This window comes from Budorcas taxicolor, chromosome 13 (genome assembly GCF_023091745.1).
Source record: "Budorcas taxicolor isolate Tak-1 chromosome 13, Takin1.1, whole genome shotgun sequence".
NCBI lineage: Eukaryota > Metazoa > Chordata > Mammalia > Artiodactyla > Bovidae > Budorcas > Budorcas taxicolor.
This window is the reverse complement of record NC_068922.1, coordinates 31,036,739-31,057,638: the sequence shown is the minus strand read 5'-3', so window position 1 is coordinate 31,057,638 and position 20,900 is coordinate 31,036,739. Positions and strand designations below refer to the sequence as shown.

Sequence of the window (20,900 nt, the reverse complement as noted above, 5' to 3'; positions counted from 1 at the left end):
TATTGCAACTTTCACTGGTGATTAGGTTCCTCTTGGGAGATGATGTCAAAGGCAAGGTTTCTCCTTTGTGGGTTTTATTGACAAGGGTTTTTTGCTGAGCCCTGGATGTGGAAATATGATAAAGAAACCACCAAATGCTTAGTTCACCAAAACCGTACCAAAGCAAGTAAATTGGAATAAAATGCCACATCAGCCCAAAAAAAAGGAAAGGTTTTTATTAAAATGCATTCCAATATCAGTCTGTGTTCTCACTCTCCACCCCCATCTTGAATGATCATATTGCTGCCCCTTGAAGGATAGGGTTGTCATTGGGAAAATAAAACCAGATGGTATTGTGAAAACCAATCTCAGTGATAAAACTGAGTTAATAGTAAATTATAACACTTTGAAAAGCACTGAAAAAACAAGAAGCTAGCAAACAGTTATTCTGCATATCCAAAACTGCTCCAGCCCTTCTAAAAATGCGCACCTCATCAGGGTGTTTCGGGTTAAATTATTTATAAGCATAAGTTTCCTGTAATAATCATTACCCGTATTCACTGGTCCTGGCTTTGATATAGTATTTCCAGGAACATACAAGCAGACTGTCTGTTTATGCCTGGTCAGCATAAACAGTGAAGAAGATTCTTTGGTTGTAAATTAATTGTTTAGAGATAAAACATTATCAGGGACTATATTCTTCTCTTTGTTCTGTTACCTTTGTGTGGGAGCTTTAATTTCAGCTCACTCCCAGGTGAAGATGTCCTGGTTGTCCACCTGTCACCAAGCTTCTACAAGAGGTGCTTTGCATGGGTTTTCTCATCTAATCCTCACAACCACCCATGAGACAGAATGGATTATCCCATTTTCCAAGGGAGGAAAAGAGAAGTTAGGAGATTAAGTACTTTGCTTGCAGTCAAAGTATTTGTAAGAAGTAAAGCCAACCTTGGAATCAGGTAGGACTGTCTCCTAAATTCATCCTCTTTCTCATCTGCCCACATGGTTTCCACATAGATCAGTAAACATACTTAGGATGATGAGAGATTCTGGGGGTGAGTTTTCTCAAAAGCAAGTCATTTCTTTTCTCACTTTTTGGAGAGAGAGAGCTGTTGATATTTTTCTTCATTCTCATCTTCTCATTTGACTCTGCCTGCTTTCCAATTTGAGCTAGTCCTAAATAGAGCATTTAATTTACTAACGTCAGTGTGTTAGTCGCTCAGTTGTGTCTGACTCTTTGCAATCATCATGGACTGTAGTCTACTAGGCTCCTCTGCCCATGAGATTCTCCAGGCAAGAATATGGGAGAGGGTTGCCATTCTCTTCTCCAGGGGATGTTCCCAACCCAGGGATTGAACCCAGATCTCCCACACTGCAGTCAGATTCTTTACCATCTGAACTGCCAGTTTAATTTACTATTACTATATATATTTATACTATAAATATATTATAGTATAAATATACTATATTTATATATATTTGTACTATAAATATGGTATATTTATAGTATAAATAGTAAAAATATACTATATTTATAAATATACTATATATATTTTTATTTATAATACTAAATATTACTATATATAAATATTACTATATATAAGCAGTAAGAGTCATTGCTTCCTCCTTACCAGAAGAAAAGGAAAATATATATATTTACTAAAATATACTGTTTATAAATAATGTATTATAGCAAAAAATTAAATTTATGTGATATTTACATTTATATGAATATATTTTATATTATAAATACATTATACATAAGATATATTTGTAGTATTTATATTTTAAGTAATACTTATATTTATATGTGTACATATACACACATACAGTAAAAAGCCATTATCTTTCTAATGTTGACAAACATCACGTCTATCATATCAGCTTTGCACGGCATAATGGTAAAGAATTAGCAAAAGTATATGGAATATAATTGCATTGGAATATGAGGGTAATAAATTTCTATATAACAAAAATTTCTACCTCCAAATTATAGCCCTCAGTTTAGTAAAAATTTCTCAAAATTCTCATGGCTCATAGTTGGTAAAGAATTCACCTGCAATGCAGGAGACCCTGGTTCAATTTCTGGGTCAGGAAGATCCCCTGGAGAAGGGATAGGCTATCCACTCCAGTATTCTTGGGCTTCCCTTGTGGTTCAGATGGTAAAGAATCCACCTACAATGTGGGAGACCTAGGTTTGATCCCTGGGCTGGAAGATCCCCTTGAGAAGGGAAAGGCTACCAAATCCAGTATTCTGGCCTGGAGAATTCCATGGATTGTATAGACCATGGGGTCACAAAGAGCCAGATACAACTGAGCGACTTTCACTTTCACAAAATTCCAGCAAAATTAAGGAATTTGGGCATTTATCTTTATGCTATAACCCTGATTGGCATTCTTACTATATACTCTAGCTTACAAACTGGGGAACAGAGTCACACAGAAATTGACTTGGCAGGGCCTCTTAGCACATCTTGAGCAGAATTGGGGAAATAATCCCTGTCTCCATTAAATAGCTCTGCCATCAGGGTCATAAAATTTAAATATCAATAGTATAGTGTGCAATCTAATATATCATTGAGAACAACAAAACAATTCCATGCCCTTGTTTACATTATTAGATGCTATTGTATACTTGGTCTGGATTGATGAATTTCACATCTTTTCTACTGTAACTTATATTATGACTATTGAATAGCACACTGCTCTTAATCCTGCTCTCTCTAAATAGAACATTTTCCTATTTTTTTCTACCTTTTGACTTTGTTAATGATGAGAAAAGTCATACTTCTAAGTAGTGTTGCTGCATGTTAAAGTATCTGGAGTTTTAAAAATTTTTATATTTTCTCTGCCTTCTGAAATTCAGCATTAAGAGAATGGATTTTCTTAAGTAACAAACCTAACATCATTTATAACTTCAAGTTTTTAGCTAAACAAGCATTTTCCTACAAAAAACTACCCGTTTGGCAGTGTTTTAAATCTTTTGATGATATTTTTTGATGTTGTTCTGCTAATTGTTTCTTCACAATGATATATGCCACAAAAGTCAACTAAGTTATCTTTGAAACAGGATAAAATGTAAGACCAAAAAGTTATATATAGACATACATACACACGAACACATGCATAATATGTTTACAACATAGTTACAACTTTATAATTCAAGAAATATATTTAGTCCCAAGATTTCCCCTTGTAAACTTAGATTAGACAGCAAAGATCCATCCAGTAAGATCTATCTATATATTTTCTATGCATTCCTTAATTGCTTATTCAATAGCATTCACCATTTACTATGCAGGCAGTGAGCTTTTCTTTGGGGACACAAAGATGAATTCAACAAGGTCCTTGTTTTTGAGAATCTTATTCAAGAGTCAGGAAATAATTGTAAATTATGCACAGCAAATGCTTTTGTCAGACGTATGTGCAGAGGACAGCAGAGGCAGGAAGAAAGGGATCTGAAGTACATTGGTGTTGAGTAAAAGTTTTTTAAAATACAGGAAAAAAAAAGTTTCAGAAAGCACTGCAGAGAATGATGAATCCTGACTTGTAGTTAGTGGTTCATAAACATAGTGCAAGCCCTAGAGCTAGACTTTCTAGGTTCAGACTCAGTCTTTACACATCCCAGCAAATTTGACCATGAACAGTCACTTATCCTCTTGACTTTCTCATCTGTACACTGGGCCACGAATAGTAACTACCTCATAGAGCTGTGGTAGACAGGAAATTAAAACATTCCCTGATACTCATTTAGAATGGAATAAATTTTAGATACAAATAATATTAACTCAGAAGGCTGAGAAGGCATCTGTTGGGAAAATAGGCATTTTACGGAGAAGAAAAAGCTTGTACAAAGTTGCAGAGGCTTCCCATTTCAGAGGTTGCCGACTGGCCTGCTCTTTGTTATTAAAGCTTTGGGATGTCGGGTGGAGGACAGTAGGGGCTGAGACAGGAGAGACAGGCAGGGGTGGGCATGCTGGGCTGTGTACCACAGGCACATAGAACCATCAATTGTCTGGAGGCTGGAGAGTCCTATGATCTAATATGATTTGTGTTAGAAAGCACATTCTAGCACCTGCGAGGAGGATGTTCTGAAGTCAGGTCAGTTCAGTTCAGTCCAGTTCAGTTGCTCAGTTGTGTCCGACTCTGTGACCCCATGATCCGCAGCACGCCAGGCCGCCCTGTCCATCACCAACTCCCAGAGTCCACCCAAACCCATGTCCATTGAGTCGGTGATGCCATCCAACCATCTCATCTTCTGTCGTCCCCTTCTCCTCCTGCCTTCAATCTTTCCCAGCATCAGAGTCTGTTTTGAAGTAGGAGCAACATTTTAGGCCAAGAAAATTTGGGAAAGCATTGCAGTCATTTAGGCAGGGGATGATGAGAACAGTGATAGTGCAAAAATAAAGAAGTTGAAAGGAGAAGCATTTAAGATGAAGAATCGAGAGGACGTAGTAGTCTTTGAACAGGAATGAGGAAAAGGGAAAGCATGATGATACTAAGGTTTCTGGGCAATATCATGTGATACCACTATTCAAATATAAACTTAGAGGAGAGAACAAGGTTTCACAGGAGGAAATAAGAACTTTTGGTTTTGGTGTGGAGAATTTGGTGACTCTGTCATCCAGTGGGTAGCCATATACGACAATTAGAAGCTCAGAATTTTGGTCTTATTTTACTTTGAGGCAATGTAACGTGTGGTACATCTACATTTAAAATTATTACGTCTTCCTGGTGAATTGACTCATGTCATTCTGCAAGGTCCTTTTTTCTTTTTGGCCTTAATGTCAACTATTGCTGACTTAGTATAGCTTTCTTTCCCTAGCTTTCTTTCAATTCATGACATATTTTTCAATTTCTCCACTTTGAACATTTCTGTACTCCAAAGAATGTATTTGCGTTTTGGTTTCTTTGTCTTTCTATTGGAGAATGTATCACATTTACATCTGATAAAATTACTAACATTATTGGGTTAAAATAGACCCCTATATTGTTTTCTGTTTGCCCCATATGTTGTTATGTTTCTTTAGCTATCTTTTTTGGCCTTTTCTAAATTAATCAATTATCACTCTCTTTTAAATACTATTACCTATGTATGCGGTTTCTCTTAGTTATTACCTTAGAGATTATAGCATTCCCCCTTTACTCATCAGAATCCAGTTTAAAACTAGTCCCTTTACCATGACACGACAAAGGCAACATTTTAAATCCATTAACCCGCTTCCTGTATTCTGTGCTATCAATAGCCATTACTTAATTATTTAAATTCTATGTATGTTTTAAGCATAGAAAATATTTTTATTGTTTTACATAATTAATATTTACCAGTGCTGCTGTTCTTTTCTTCCTGAATTTCTATGCTTCCATCTGGCTTCAATTTATTTCTTTTTGAAGAATTCCCTTTAGTGCTTTGTTAAATTTATATCAAATATTCTGGTAAAAATGTCTTTTGGCTTTTGTTTTTCTAAAAGCAGCTTGATTCTGTCTTAAATTTCGTGGTTTTTTTTTTCTCTGAATATAGAGGTCTAGTTTGCCAATTATTTTCATTCAGCACTTGAAGCTGCTATTTCATTGTCATCTGTGTTCTATCATTTTGGTTAGAAAGTCATTAGAGAGTACTTTCCGTGCTGCCCATACTCTGGTTTCCCCCACTCTGCTCATTCCATTGTGGAGTGTGGTACTCTACAACGAGCCACCACTGAGTGTGTGTGCATATGTGTGTGTATTTTAACCATTCTGATAGATGTGTATTAATATCTCATTATGGTTTAATTTACCTTTCCTTCATGGTGAAGAGTTTTCATGTGCTTTATTTGTCACATGTATATCTTCTTTGGTGGAGTATATGTTCATAATTTTTTCCCATTTTCTAGCTGGGTTATTTGTTTTTCCACTGTTGGCTTTTGAGACTTCTCCATGTATTCTCAGTAGTTGTCTTTTCCAGGTATGTGATTTGCAAACATTTTCTCCAGTCCATAGATTGCCTCTTTATCTTCTTAACAGAGCTTTTCTTAGAACAAAAGTTTTTAATTTTGATAAAATCCTGCATGTTGGTTTCTCCTTTTATGTATAGGGTTTTGATAACAAGGCTAAGAACTCTACTTATCCTGAGGTCTCAAAGATTTTCTACTTTGATTTCCTCTAAAAGTTTTATGGTTTTACATTTTTCACTTATGTTTAGGATCCATTTTGAACTAATTTTTATTTAAGATCTGAGGTTTAGGTTGGAATTAGTTTTTGCTTCTGAATGTCCAAATTCTCTGTCAGCATTTGTTGATAAGACTGTCTTTCCTCCATTAAATTGCTTTTGCATCTTTGTAAAGAATCACTTGGGCTTCCCAAGTGGCTCAATGGTAAAGAATCCTGTCTGTCAAGAAGGCAGGAGATAGAGGTTCAACGCCTGGGTCAAGAAGATTCCTAAGAGAAAGAAGTGGCAACTCACTCCAGTATTCTTGCCTGGGAAGTCCCATGGACAGAGGAGCCTCATGGGCTATAGTCCTTGGGGTTGCAAAAGAGTCCGAACATGAATTAGCAACTAAACAGCAAAGAATCACTTGGACATATTTGTGTGAACTTATTTCTTGTGTTCTCTTCTTTTCCATTGATCCATTTATCTAACTTCCCATTAATATCATACTATCTGGATGACTGTAGCTGTATAGTAACAGGTGGATTGATCCTTTCTAATTTATTCTTCTTTGTCAAGATTATTTTAGCAATTCAAGAGCCTGTGCCTTTCAATGTAAATTTTAAAATAAGTGATCTTTTTACTGTCTCATTAGTTTTGCCTTTTCCAGAATGTCATCTAGATGGAATCATACAGTATATAGCCTTTTCAAATTGGCTTCTTTCACTTACTAACATACATTAAGTTGTATATTACTATGTCTTTTCATGGCTTGATAGGTCATTTTTTAGCCCTGAATAATGTTCTGTTATCTTGGTGTACTCCTGATATGCTATTATCTTGATGATAATAATGTTCTATTATCTTGAGTTTTAAAATGAGCTTTCTTATGTCAACAGAAAAATCTTGCTGGGGTTTGGATAGGAATTACAATTAAAACTATGAATCATTTTGGGGAATAGTTGACATCTTTACTAGACTGAGTCTTCCAATCCCTAAATATGTATGTCTCACCATTTATGTAGATCTTTAATTTTTTTCAACACTTTGTCATTTTCAGCATGTAAATTCTATATATATTTCATTAAGTGTATACCTAAGTATTTTATCTTCTTTAAAACAATTGTATTTTTAATTTCACTTTCCATATGTTCATTGTTAGTTTATAGAAATGTGATTGACTTTTGTGTATATAGTTCTTGTATCATGAATTCTTACTGAACTCACTTGTTAATTCTAGGAATTTTTATGTAGATTTCTTTGAATTTTCTGCATCTGCAAATAGGGGCAATTTTGTTTTTTTCCTCTGCAGTTTGCATTTTTTTTCTTGTCTACTACGATAGCAAGAGTTTCCAATACTTTGTTGAATATGAGTGGTGAGAAAAAGATATCCTTGTCTTGTTCCTGATCTTAGGAGGAAAGCATATAGTTTTCATCCTTCAGTACCGTGTTAACTATAAGTTTTCTTTGTATTGGATTGGCCAAAAATTTTGTTTGTATTTTTCCGTAATAGCCTATGGAAAAACCCAAATGAATTTTTTGACCAGCCCAATAGATGCTCTTTATCAAGTTAAGAAAACTCCTTTCTATTAGTTTTCTGAGTTTATGTCATGATGTATGTTGGATCTTGTCAATCCTCTTCCTGCATCAATTGACATGATTATATTATATATCACTATATATTACTTGATAAGGCATTTAAAAAATTTCAAAGTTGGTGAGACTGATTTTCATGAAGTACCCTTCATTTTCATGAAGAGACTATTAATGCATACATAAAGTGTTTTCAGTAATACCAAAATAATGCAAAATAAATTAAAAGTTAATGATATCCTTTTCCTTACTCTGAATTCTCTGTACATTGCATTGCTCTTTTACTTGTGACAATAGCTCACGATTAACTGCTGAAATTATGTTTCTGTTAGTATTTTAGCTTAATGTGTCCTAAATATTACAGGACTAAGTACATATTCTATGTTAAACTAGACTGAGTCTCAAAATGAGATGTCTAAGGTAAGTCAATCTGAGTGAAATTACTAAAAACAAACAAAAAACCTAACTCAGGATACAGAAACCACTTAGAATTTAGATTTATTTTTCTTGCAAACATAACTTTAAAGGTGGTGTCTGTTTAAGGCAGTTGTTGTTCAGTTGCTCAGTCCTGTCTGATTCTTTGTGACCCCATGGACTGCAGCTTCCCTGTCCTTCACTGTCTCCTAGAATTTGCTCAAACTCATGTCCTTGGTCACTCAATATACCAGCAAATTTGGAAAACTCAGCAGGCTGGAAAAGGTCAGTTTTCATTCTAATCCCAAAGAAAGGCAATGCCAAAGAAAGCTCAAACTACCACACAATTGCACTTATTTCACAGGCTAGCAAAGTAATGCTCAAAATTCTCCAAGCCAAGCTTCAACAGTATGTGAACCGTAAACTTCCAGATGTTCAAGCTGGATTTAGAAAAGGCAGAGGAACCAGAGATCAAATTGCCAACATCCACAGCCTTTGATTGTGTGGATCACAACAAAATGGAAAATTCTTCAAGGGATGGGAATACCAGACCACCTGACCTGCCTCTTGAGAAATCTGTATGCAGGTTCAGGAAGCAACAGTTAGAACTGGACATGGAACAACAAACTGGTTCCAAATAGGAAAAGGAGTATGTCAAGGCTGTATATTGTCACCCTGCTTATTTAACTTCTATGCAGAGTACATCATGAGAAATGCTGGACTGGAAGAAGCACAGCTGGAATCAAGATTGCCGGGAGAAATACCAATAACCTCAGACATGCAGATGACACCACCCTAATGGCAGAAAGTGAAGAATAACTAAAGAGCCTCTTGATGAAAGTGAAAGAGGAGAGTGAAAATGTTGGCTTAAAACTCAACATTCAGAAAACGAAGATCATGGCATCTGGTCCCATCACTTCATGGCAAATAGATGGGGAAACAATGGAAACAGTGAGAGATTTTATTTGGGGGGGCTCCAAAATCACTGTAGGTGGTGACTGCAGCTGTGAAATTAAATGATGCTTGTTCCTTGGAAGGAAAGTTATGACCAACCTAGACAGCATATTAAAAAGCAGAGACATTTCTTTGCCAACAAAGTTTCATCTAGTCAAAGCTGTGGTTTCTCCAGTAGTCATGTATGGATGTGAGAGTTGGACTAAAGAAAGCTGAGCACAGAAGAATTGATGCTTTTGAACTGTGAAGACTCTTGAGAGTCCCTTGGACTGCAAGGAGACCCAACCAGTCCATCTTAAAGGAAGTGAGTCCTGAATATTCATTGGAAGGACTGATGCTGAAGCCGAAACTCCAATACTTTGGCCACCTGAAGTGAAGAACTGACTCATTTGAAAAGACCCTGATGCTGGGAAAGATTGAAGGTAGGAGGAGAAGGGGACGACAGAGGATGAGATGGTTGGATGGCATCACCGACTCAGTGCACATGGGTTTGAGTAAGCTCTTGGAGTTGATGATGGGCAGGGAGGCCTGGAGTGCTTCAGTCCATGGGGTCACAAAGAGTCGGACACGACTGAGTGACTGAATTGTTCTTGGAGTCGGTGATGTTTAGGGTTAGGGAGTAGAATGAAGTGAAGTGAAAGTTGCTCAGTCGTGTCTGACTCTTTGCAACCCCATGGACTATATAGTCCTTGGAATTCACCATACGAGAATACTGGAGTTGGTAACCTGTCCCTTCTCCACAGGATCTTCCTGACCCGGGAATCGAACCCAGGTCTTCTGCATTGCAGGCAAATTCTTTACCAACTGAGCTATCAGAGAAGCCCAGGGAGTAGAATAACAACTTCAATTTACTTTTAGTGAAAAAGACAAGACATGTTCATCTGAAGCTTAGGTGAACTTTTTAAATGAATTCACTGGTGTAGGGCAGTTATACACTGCAGCTTTGAAAATCATAGTAAGATGTACTCAAAGACAGGATTATGGAACGCTCATTTCCCTAAGGCACCAGCTTTAAATGCGTTTGTGTTCTGTTTCCTGTGCTTATGTTCTGCTCCCTTCAACTACACGCCGGGGAACAGAAAAATGCCTGAAGTCAGGCCGATCCTTATCTGAAAGGCCAGCTGGCCTGCCACCATCTGTCCAAGTAGCGGTTGTCCAGAGATGGAGAGAGATCCTATCCAGAAGACCTCTATAAAATGTCAGCCTCCTCCAATGTCAGCTGCAGAAATGTCAGTTCTCAAGATAATTGTTTAGAAATGTATCTGCCTCCAATGAAGCCTTCCAGATGTTTTCTCTTAGATAAGATAGCTATTTCTTACCCTCAGATTTATTCTGGCTTGAATTTCACTCTGAAGTTTCATAACTGGAGGGAGACAATTGAGGATTCAGTTACTGATTTTTAATTAAGTAGATCTGGACCCAGATCTCAATGCTTTTTATTGCATTTGTGTTTCCAATATTTCTTTAACCAACCATTGTGCTTAGTCACTCAGTCGTGTCTGACTCATTGCAACCCCATGGACTGTAGCCCACCAGGCTCCTCTGTCCATATGATTCTCCAGGCAAGAATACTGGAGTGAGTAGCCTATCTCTCCTCCAGGGGATCTTCCCAGCCCAGGAATCGAACCAGAGTCTCCTGCATTGCAAGCGGATTCTTTACCAGCTGAGCTACCAGGGAAGCCCAACCAACATTTGCTTTCTCTAAAGACAGAGCTCTTTTGTAGGAAGTGTTTCTTCTTTGGTTAGGAGGTTAGAGTGACATATGTTCTCTGGCACAGAGTGGGTCTTCCAGAGTGCTTCTGACACAACATCAGGAAGTTGCTGATGGGTGGGAGCTGGCTGGATGGTAGAAACATGAGTAGTGACAAAGAAGATGGTGAGTTTGTGATGCTAAAGAACATTAGGTTAAAGTCAAGACTAAAGTCTTGGTTAAAGTCATAGACTAGCTCAAAGAAAGGAATTCTAAAATACTGATATAGTAAACAAATATATGACACTATTTCATTGTTACAGAATTCTGCCTTTTTCTTCCCCTGTATCCTACTATTGTTGAAATTCAGAAATAGTAACATGGCAATAGTACTTTTTGGTAATATTTGATAATATTTGTCTTTATATTTCCTCAAAGACATAGGCTTCCATTTCCATTTTGCCTTACGAGGGGCAGAAGCACAGAGCAGTTATGCTAGGTTTAAATATCAAAGTAGGGAATCAGAGCAAGTATAACCATTCCATTTCCTATGCCACAAACACTGAAAGATATTTACTCATATCATATTGTGTTTACTTCAATTATTTGACTGTTTATTCATATAATATGTTTACTCATATAATATAGAATATATAGAATTTGAATTATATAACTCACTCATATAATATTATATTTACTTCAGTTATTTGACTATTTGGGCCAGGATTATCTGATAATTTTAGTTCTCCATTTTCTTTATTCTGTGTGTTCATTTTATGAGTCAATATACTCTATTATAGTTTGATAACTGGAAAAAGCTATTTTTGTATTGGTCAGTTATTGCCACAATAATGCCATATAACAGACTATCCAAAATGCAGTGGCTTATACCTGGAATATTAATTCTATTACTTATGGATCATCAGGCTGTTTTGCCTGCCTGTTTCAGGATGCAGGCTGAGCGTGTTTGGCTCTATAGTATAGGCTAGGGCCGGATCTGCTTTCCATGCAAGTCCCCAGGGCATGAGCTCTTGGTGGATCACACAAGCACAAAAGTCCAAGCCAAAGAGCATCAGCACATTTAAATGTGCTCTTCCTACTTCTTGGCCACTAATATTCCATTGTCTCAAGCAAGTCACATAGTCAAATCTAGCATCAACTGGACAGAAAAATATACTCTGTCCATTCTCAGTTCAGTTCAGTCGCTCAGTCGTGTCTGACTCTTTGCGACCTCGTGAATCGCAGCACGCCAGGCCTCCGTGTCCATTCTAGACCACTGCACAGAGAGAGACTGAAGAGTTAGGAATGACGCAGTCTCCCACTAAGCCTGTGCCAGTGCACGTCAGTGAGCTGTGGATTCTGCTCTGGGATTCCCTGAAGGCAGGGTGTCTCTTTCTTAAGACATTAGCAGCAGTAGTAGCAATAGGAGTAGTCTTGTATCTAATAAGTGTGTATCTTATCTTGTATGTATCAGCAGTAAGTGTGTATAATGGCACTTGCAGTGCTCAGTATATTTGCCATTCTATCCTTATTAACCTAACTAGTAACAATTAATAAGCAAGTGGTGATTAAAACATATAGTTTAAGTTTTTAAAAAAACAGCATTTAGTTGTTGGAGCTGATGTATTAGTAGACTAAAGCCCAGCAGTCCGGTTTTCCTGCGTACGGACCTCTGACTGTGCACTTCCCCTACTTCCTCCAGCCCAGACCACTTCCCCTACTTCCTCCATGTGCTCAGGTCTGGTTTCATTTCCTCCAGATGCATTTCTAGGTTGGACTTGATGAGAAAGTGCATTCATTCTGACCCTACCACTCCTCAGATCAAAAACCTTTCAAGTGAATCCCTACTAGCTATAGAATAAAGTCTATAGATCAAATTCTATAAATGTAAGTCCTTGTCCACTTAACCTTTGGTTACAAACTCTTTCAGCCTGGACTTGCCAATACCAACCCCATTTCTCTATGGTCTTGTCCAGTTTATCCTTTAAGATACAGATCAAATTTCACCTCCTCCTTGAACATTCTAGATCCTCTTGGCCTGAAATAATAGTCTCCCTTTCTTGCAAAATTCGCCTCTGCCACTTTTGTGGCACCTGTGATTTTCTAAATGGTATCATCATTTTTGACTTATGACATCACTGCTATTGGAATACCATTCATCTTTTCCCATCTCAACACTAAATATAAATACAGGTAACTAATAAGAATCTACTGTATAGCACAGGGAACTCTACTCAGTACTCTGTAATGGCCTATATGGGAACAGAATCTAAAAAAAGTGGATGTATGTATATGTATGACTGATTCACTTTGCTGTACACCTGAAACTAACACACCATTGTAAACAAACTACACACCAACAAAAATTAAGAAATAATAAATAGATTTCCTTGGCTAACAAACAAAACATTATTTAATAGGTAAATAAATTTCTCAGTTCATTAATACCCTTAGTAATTGTTCTTCCATGTCAGGCTTTTCAATAAGCTTAAGTGGTTGCCTTCGGTAACAATCAGTCCACATTGGAGCAAAAACTGTGGAATCTCCATTTCTTTCTTCACTTTGTAGACTTGTTGCCTAGGAATCCATGGTGGCTCAGCTGGTAAAGAATCTGCCTGCAATGTGGGAGACCTGCGTTCAGTCCCTGGGTTGGGAAGATAACATGGAGAAGGGGACAGCTACCCACGCCAGTATTCTGGCCTGGAGAATTCCATGGACTGTATAGTTCATGGGGTCACAAAGAGTCGGACACGACTGAGTGACTTTCACTTCACTTTCATAGGAATAGAGTGATTAGCGTTGCTTAGGATTTCAGAATAATTTTGCTCCAGATGCCGCTTATGGATATATCAGGGACTGGACGTTCGGAAGCATTTCAACTCCAGGAAACACCTGACAGTGCAAATAATCTGTAGTTGTACTTGACTTAGAAGCTGTGACAGGGTAGCTTGACTTACTAAATAAGGCGCCTATGCTGGAAAACGCTCTGAGCATTTGTTATCTTTTGCATCCCATGTCGGCAGCCATTGTTTGCCTTTCTTGCCAAGAGCCAAGTCCTGAACCATAGCGCCCCCTAATGTTGAAAGCAACCCTTTCACTTTTAACATTAATATTAATAAATGAAACGAGACAGGTAAATAAATGGAAGACCACTGTCAGTGAATTTAACTACACAACTTGTAATGCTGAGTATTTGTGTAGATTGCAAGCTTTATGAATACTACTTTGAATGCCTATTTCATCTCCATTCCTCCTAGAGCTGTTTTGACCTTAATTCAGCCTCATGTATTCATTTCAAAATTACCAATAAAGTTTTTCTTCCTTTCCAAAGCATCAGCTTAGGCTGTGGAGTGGAAAAAACTAAATCCTGTGCTCTGAGGAGTCTGTGCCATATTTTTTTCATAACTAAGCATTGAGAATATTCTTTATCTTTCTTTTGTATTTTTATTCTGAATTTCAGAGTTTTCATTTCAAAGTGGATATTTTTCTCGAAGTTCCTCTTCTTCAGCTTCCCCATATTTTTGGAAAATATAGAGTACAGTTTACTATTAAGTGAAATGGAGTGTTAAATGCCTCTCAGCCTCTTCCTACCAGGCTATTTAAATAAAAGATATCTTGAGCGCCAATTTTCTTGGCATGTGGGGGAAATTCTTCTTAAATTCAGTTTTCAATCTGATAGTGTTCATGAAAGCAGAACATAAAGGTAAAATGTGTTCACAGTTTCCATCAGTTTTGTTATGCAAAATACTTTCTTTTATATAAAATTGGATTTTGCAAGGGTAGAAAAAATTCCGGTAAATCATATCAAGCATTCTAAAAATGCATATAGGACCATATCTGTTTACCCACTTTTCTAGGCAACTAGATGTGAGTTGGTAGAGGCTGACAGATCAGTGATTGAAGTGGAAATAAATAACAAAGAAGCTAAGGCAGGGGGCACCCGCACTTGCATAAGCTCGATGAAGCCTGCGTACAACCTGATAATGTTCATCAAAGTGTGACAGAAAAAAGAAACTATACGATTTTAAAAATCCTCCACATAAAATTTAAGGTTCACTTTCTTTGCTCTGCATATTGATGTGTCTTTTTTTGTTTTAACACAGGGCCTCAGCAAGGATGTGGTGGTTACATGACAGGTTCAGATCATACCTTTGCCTCCCCTGATTCTGATTCTAATGGGAGGTATGACAAGAATTTAAATTGTGTGTGGTTCATCACTGCCCCCGTGAACAAAGTCATCAAACTCACCTTCCATACATTTGCTCTGGAGGCAGCAACTACTTTGCGAAGATGCATTTATGATTATGTCAAGGTAAGGCTATTATGTTCCTTAACAAGAGTCTTCTAATCCGGACTTTTTCATGATGTATTCCAGTTTATACCACACATAAAATCCTGAAAGTTGTGAGTACTATTAATTGTTTAAATGACCTGTTCTTCGATGATGTAAAGCAGCAGTCTCCAACCTTTTTGGCACCAGGGATGGGTTTCATGGAAGACAGTTTTTCCATGGATGAGGGCAGTGGAAGATGGTTTCAGGATGATTCAAGTGCATTATATTTATTATGCTAAAGCATCTGCCTGCAGTGTGGGAGACCTGGGTTCAACCCCTGGGTTGGAAAGATCCCCTGTAGAAGGAAATGGCAACCCACTCCAGTACTCTTGCCTGGAAAATCCCATGGACAGAGGAGCCTAGTAGGCTACAGTCCATGGGGTTGCAAAGAGTTGGACATGACTGAGTGACTTCACTTTCTTTCTTATTTCTGTTTTGTGGCAATCTCAGGATATTCTGCCTTGACTTTTGGGGTTAGGGTTCATGTTCCTACGAGAATCTAATACTGCAGCCGATTTGATCAGAGGCAGAGCTTAGGTGGTGATGTGAGTTATGGGGAGCAGGTGTAAATAGAGATGAAGCTGCATTCACTTGCTCATTGCTCACGTCCTGCTATGTGGCCTGGTTCCTAACAGGCCATGGACCAGTACTGGGGGTCCTCTGCTGTAATGAATGATACTGCAACTGCCCTATCTTCACATCAAAATAATCTCTAACAGGAATGAGTCAAAAATTTTGTGTAGCTTCTAACATTAACTTTAAGATTCACTATTCCTCCAAGCCTTGTCAAGAGATAATTTATGGCATGATGGGTCATCTGGAAAGACATTATCAAAGGATCTTAGGCAAAATCTAAAATAAATGACAGTGTCTATATGCAAATCATCACTCCTTCCTTTATCTATTTTTAAAGTTTGGATATTTACTTATTTAATATATTACTTTTAGATGTGAAAAATATCTTACTTCTGAAATCCCATTAGAAGTAAATCAAGAAACTTTTTAATATTTAAATGACTCTTTAATATTAAATCATTGTATTTATCAAGCTATATGCATTTAGATTAAAAGTGCTAAGCAGCATCAATCAGTATACACCACTACACTCTTGGGGGTAAACAACAGGCACTATTTTTGTTCAGGAGGAGCTTAAAGTTGATTGCACAGTTAAAGGATGATACATGCGAATCAACACCAGGTAGTTCAGGAGAGCTGATATTCAAGTGCACTGGGCATAGGCTTGAAGCCATGTGCAAGCTTAAAAGGGAGGATGGTTCATGACGATTTGGTGTGAACAAGAAAGATACGCAGAATGAAAAGACCCCTTATTCAGGTTAGGACAGAGGGCATTCTAGGTGAGGCAGACATACAAAAAAGGCATTGAAGTTGAATGAATGAAGAGGTTGACTTTATCAGGGCAGATTATTGTTAAAGCAGAGCAAGGAATAAGACTACATAGGTGGAGAAATACCCAGATTATAAAGGATCTGGAACATCAAGCTAGTGCATTTAGATTTTATGTAGTTGGAAATAAGGAGTGATTGCACGTTTTCCAATGAGTCAGAAGATGAGAACAGTGTTGAAGAAAGATGACTCAGCATTCTAGGTGGATGGTCCTGGGAGAGGCTGGGGTTAGGAGCCCTGGAAGAAACTACCTTTAAGTGAGGAGGGTGCAGAGATGGTGCAGATGACAAGCTGGATGTGAGAGAAACTAAAGTTCAAAAATCATCTTAAATTTTGCAGAAATTGGTTTTAAAAGAAAGGGAAGAAAAGTCATAGACAAAATACACATTTGAGTACTTACTTATAAGAAAGAAAGAAAAGTCGCTTAGTCATGTCTGACTCTTTTCAACCCCATGGACTGTAGCCTACCAGGCTCCTCCATCCATGGGATTTTCCTCAGGTGGAGCAAGAGTACTGGACTGGGTTGTCCTTTCCTTCTCCAGGGGATCTTCCCGACGCAGGGATCGAACCCTGGTCTCCGACATTGTAGGCAGACGCTTTACTGTCTGAGCTACCAGGGCACTTAATTATAGACAGTCTTATATTTTCACTGTGAAAAACGCCATGCCCAGAAGACCAAAAGAATGTCAGTACTCTTAGGAGGAGGCCGTGGTTTTGCAGGAATAAGTTTAATTTGGATGATGGCAGGGCCGCCAAGTGAAATTGCCCAGGGGCAGAGAATACCAGAGCTCCAGCAAGGGGGCAGCGACACAAATAGAGAGAAGGCAGCAAAGAGAGTTTCTTAAATCAGGAGAGATGCTTTCTTTGAGAGAGACAGCATGGCACTGAACAGCCAGTCTCCCGCTCAACTCCAGCAAAGGTCCAGAGTGAGACAGCTGGAAAGGACAGAAGAATCAAGATGAGAAACAGACAAGTCACAGAAAAATGTATCAACCAGGAATAATGCAGTTATCACTGAAGTCAAGGGAGAAAAGTCTTTTACCAAGGATGGATGGTCAGTACTATTAAATTGTAAATTAGAGGCCAGGAAAGGTTAAGATAAAGAAAAACTCATTAGATTGGATGACAACCATTAAATAAAGTATTGGGACAGAAGCCAGATCAGAAGGAATTCACCAAAGACTACAGATAACAAGAAATGTCAGTTCAGGGTGAATTCTTCTTGTCTGGAATGAGACCAGAGTGGCCAGAGCAGCAATGAGCTGATGTTCAAGGCTGTTTGAGTGCTTATTTTACCAGAGGATAAATACATTTTCAGGGCAGGTAATATGGACTCAAACCCAACTTTGCCACCTGACAAATTTTCTAATGTCCCTGATTCTCATCAGTCCATCTATTGAAAAATGAACAAACAAAATCACACAATTGTACCTGTCTTGCAAGACTGTTTTGAGGATAAAGATAAGGTATGTTAGAGTATTTAGCACTGTGCCTGTCATATAACTTGTAAATAAATTTATTTCTTTTTTCCTCATTTTGGGTGACTCTACATGGCCATGAAGGCTGTATAATCTCCTTTTCTTAAAATATTATGAATAATTGATTTACATATACATTATTATGAACGTAAATACATGGGGGATGTTTAGAATGTGGTTGTACCAGGAGGAGGCTGACTGGATTTATTCTCAAGATATGTTTCTATGTGTGATTCGATAATACAATTAAAAGAACTATTGGAAGCTCCCTGACAGTCCAGTGGTTAGGCCTCTGCTCTCACTGCTGAGGGCTCAGGTTCAGTCTCTGGTTGGAGAACTAACTAAAATCCCACAGGCTGTGTGCTGCTGCTAAGTCGCTACAGTCGTGTCCAACTCTCTGTGACCCCAGAGACGGCAACCCACCAGGCTCCTCCGTCCACGGGATTCTCCAGGCAAGAGTACTGGAGTGGGGTGCCATCGCCTTCTCTGCACAGGCTGTGTTGGGTGGCAAAAAAAAATTAATTAATTAAAAGAACTATTAATTTAAAGATGTTTTCAAGCTATTTAGGACAGACATAACAATACTGAAAACAAGGGGTTATTCTCTGGCTTCAGTATAAAATGCCCTTTATTTTTTAAAAGAAATTCTGTTCAGATGTACTTTTGGTTTTCTTTTTGGGAAAGCAGTTTCCCTCAGTTGGCACCATTTCCAGCTTATGTGCATCTGGCAGATCACAGGACAGTTCTTGGAATGTGAGGCCTGGAGGTACCTTTATTAAAGAGATTCACTGTGATAAATAGGACACTGGGCTCATTTTAGACTGTTTCTTAGAGATTCTAATCAAATAACATTTTAGAAAAGTTAATTTAATTCTGTAGGTAGATATTTCAGTGAAAACATGCCAAATTCATTATTCATTTGTAATTATATCATTATTGTTATGAAAGGGTTGACTTGGAAAGTAATTAACATAACTGCAGTAGGGGACTTCCCGGCAGTCCAGTGGTTAGGAGTTTGGGCTTTCACCACCGAGGGCCTGGGTCATGGAACTAAGATCCTGCAAGCCACCCAGTATGGCTAAGAAAAACAACTACGACAGTAGTAACAACAAAAAGATAACTGCAATAAGTAGAGAATTATGTATTTCACTGAGTGGTTGCTGTTTCAATTGACATCACATCCATTCCCTGAAGAGTCACATGGCATGATTAGGTGTTGGGCATTGTGCCTGGCACTTGAGGTGTGAGAATCAAAGATAAGCTTCAATCATGGAGCTGTAAGTGGATGAGACTGATAACATGGCAAAGCCAATAAATGTGATCAACACAGAAAAGTAGAGCAAAACAACCAAAGTATGAATGCTGTCACTCCAGGGTTCAGAAAGACATTCTAGATGGGATGGCTGAGCTGAATTTCAGAGAAACCGCACAAAAGCTGGCTTCCAGTGGGTGACTGGTTATCACAGAGAAGTGGGTGAAGATGGGAAGCAAGCTGCATGGTGTCTACCCTGCTTCTGAACACCAGCCTATTCATCAGTTAAGTCATTCGTTTGTGGAGAGCAGTGAGTGAAACAGCAAAGAGGACTCCGTTTTGTGACCATAACTGACATTGCTTTGCTGGGAAACATGGAACTGGAAAAGGAGGGGCTTCTTTCTAACACTGCCCAGCTTCTTCTCAGTGCAGTCAGTGCCCCTTGGAATACGGAATATTGTCTAATGATCCTTTGACCATCTGAAGTGAAAGCTCATCTGTGCCATAGCCTAGCCATATATATTATTTCAATTTACAATTATGCTAAAAGCTTTGAAAAGCAGAAATAAAAGGAAAACCCATAAAACAGTGTGTATACCCACATGTAAATGCTCTGACGTGACTATGCTAAGTCTCCTGATTAAGTACTAAACTCCTTCCTATGTATGGAACCACGACAGATGCACGCATGGAAATCTGGACTGGTATGAGTACATAGGCTCTATTTGCAACTTAAAAGGTGATGGCAGTACCCATCCGCAATATGAATTTCCAAATTTCAAATCAAATCGTTCCAGATAAAACAAACTACAGTCTTCCCTCAACTTACAAATAATTGCCTTCTTGGAAATTTGTTTCTTACTAAAGCAGTGCAAAATATTTTTGTGTTTATATACAGAATGAGCTTAGGTTCTGGGACCAAATGATTTTAAACAGTTTTCTTACACATGTGTCTGGCAGGACATTCACAGGTATGTGGGGGTATATAAATCTTCACACTGCACACCTGTCCTGTGAATTTTGTTGGAATTCTGCAGTGTGGCTTCTAAACACTAAGTGCCAGTTTCAGCCTCAGACTACTATGATGAGCCCCAAACACCACACTTTTGCAAAACACTCCCTAGATGATACTGTTCTCATGGAAAACCTTTGTCTTAACCCACTGGGCTCAATCATCAGTCTGTGATCAGCCATAGGAGGAGGGGGTTGTCCAGTTTTGGGGAGGAGGTCAGTAATTAGGGAGGCGTCAGGTCCTCATCCTTATAAGATAGCACCTACTATCCATTCATTCATTTGATGAATGTTAATTTGAGTACTTACTATATTCCCAACTCTGCCATAAGCATTGGAAAAGAGTCTGAGATTACATAATAATCATATTAATAATATTATTGATTTTATATAATAATACTACTTTTGTTGTTATATTAAAAACTCCTGCATTTAGAGCTGATTCTCTTCATTGCTCCTTTGCAAGCTCTTCTAGAGCTTGGACCAAGCTCTAGAACCAAGGCACACAGCACCAAGCTTGGCACATAGCACCAAGAATAAAAATGCTTGTTGATATGAACATGATTTTATACAGGCAGCGATAGTTATAATAAAAACCTAGACCCACTAGGACCAAGATAACATTTTCCCCAAAAGATTCTATAAAGTATCCTAGTTCAACCCCAAAC

At 38.1% G+C, this 20,900-nt stretch overlaps 1 protein-coding gene across 1 annotated transcript in view; it reads left to right on the top strand.

Moving 5' to 3' along the window:
• The window catches only part of CUBN (cubilin), a 265,197-nt gene that overhangs the window by 227,104 nt on the left and 17,193 nt on the right, over nucleotides 1-20,900 (top strand). Inside the window, exon 60 of the mRNA XM_052651051.1 lies at nucleotides 14,858-15,066. Coding sequence (XP_052507011.1) covers nucleotides 14,858-15,066 — 209 coding nt within the window. The remainder of the gene's footprint in view (nucleotides 1-14,857; nucleotides 15,067-20,900) is intronic.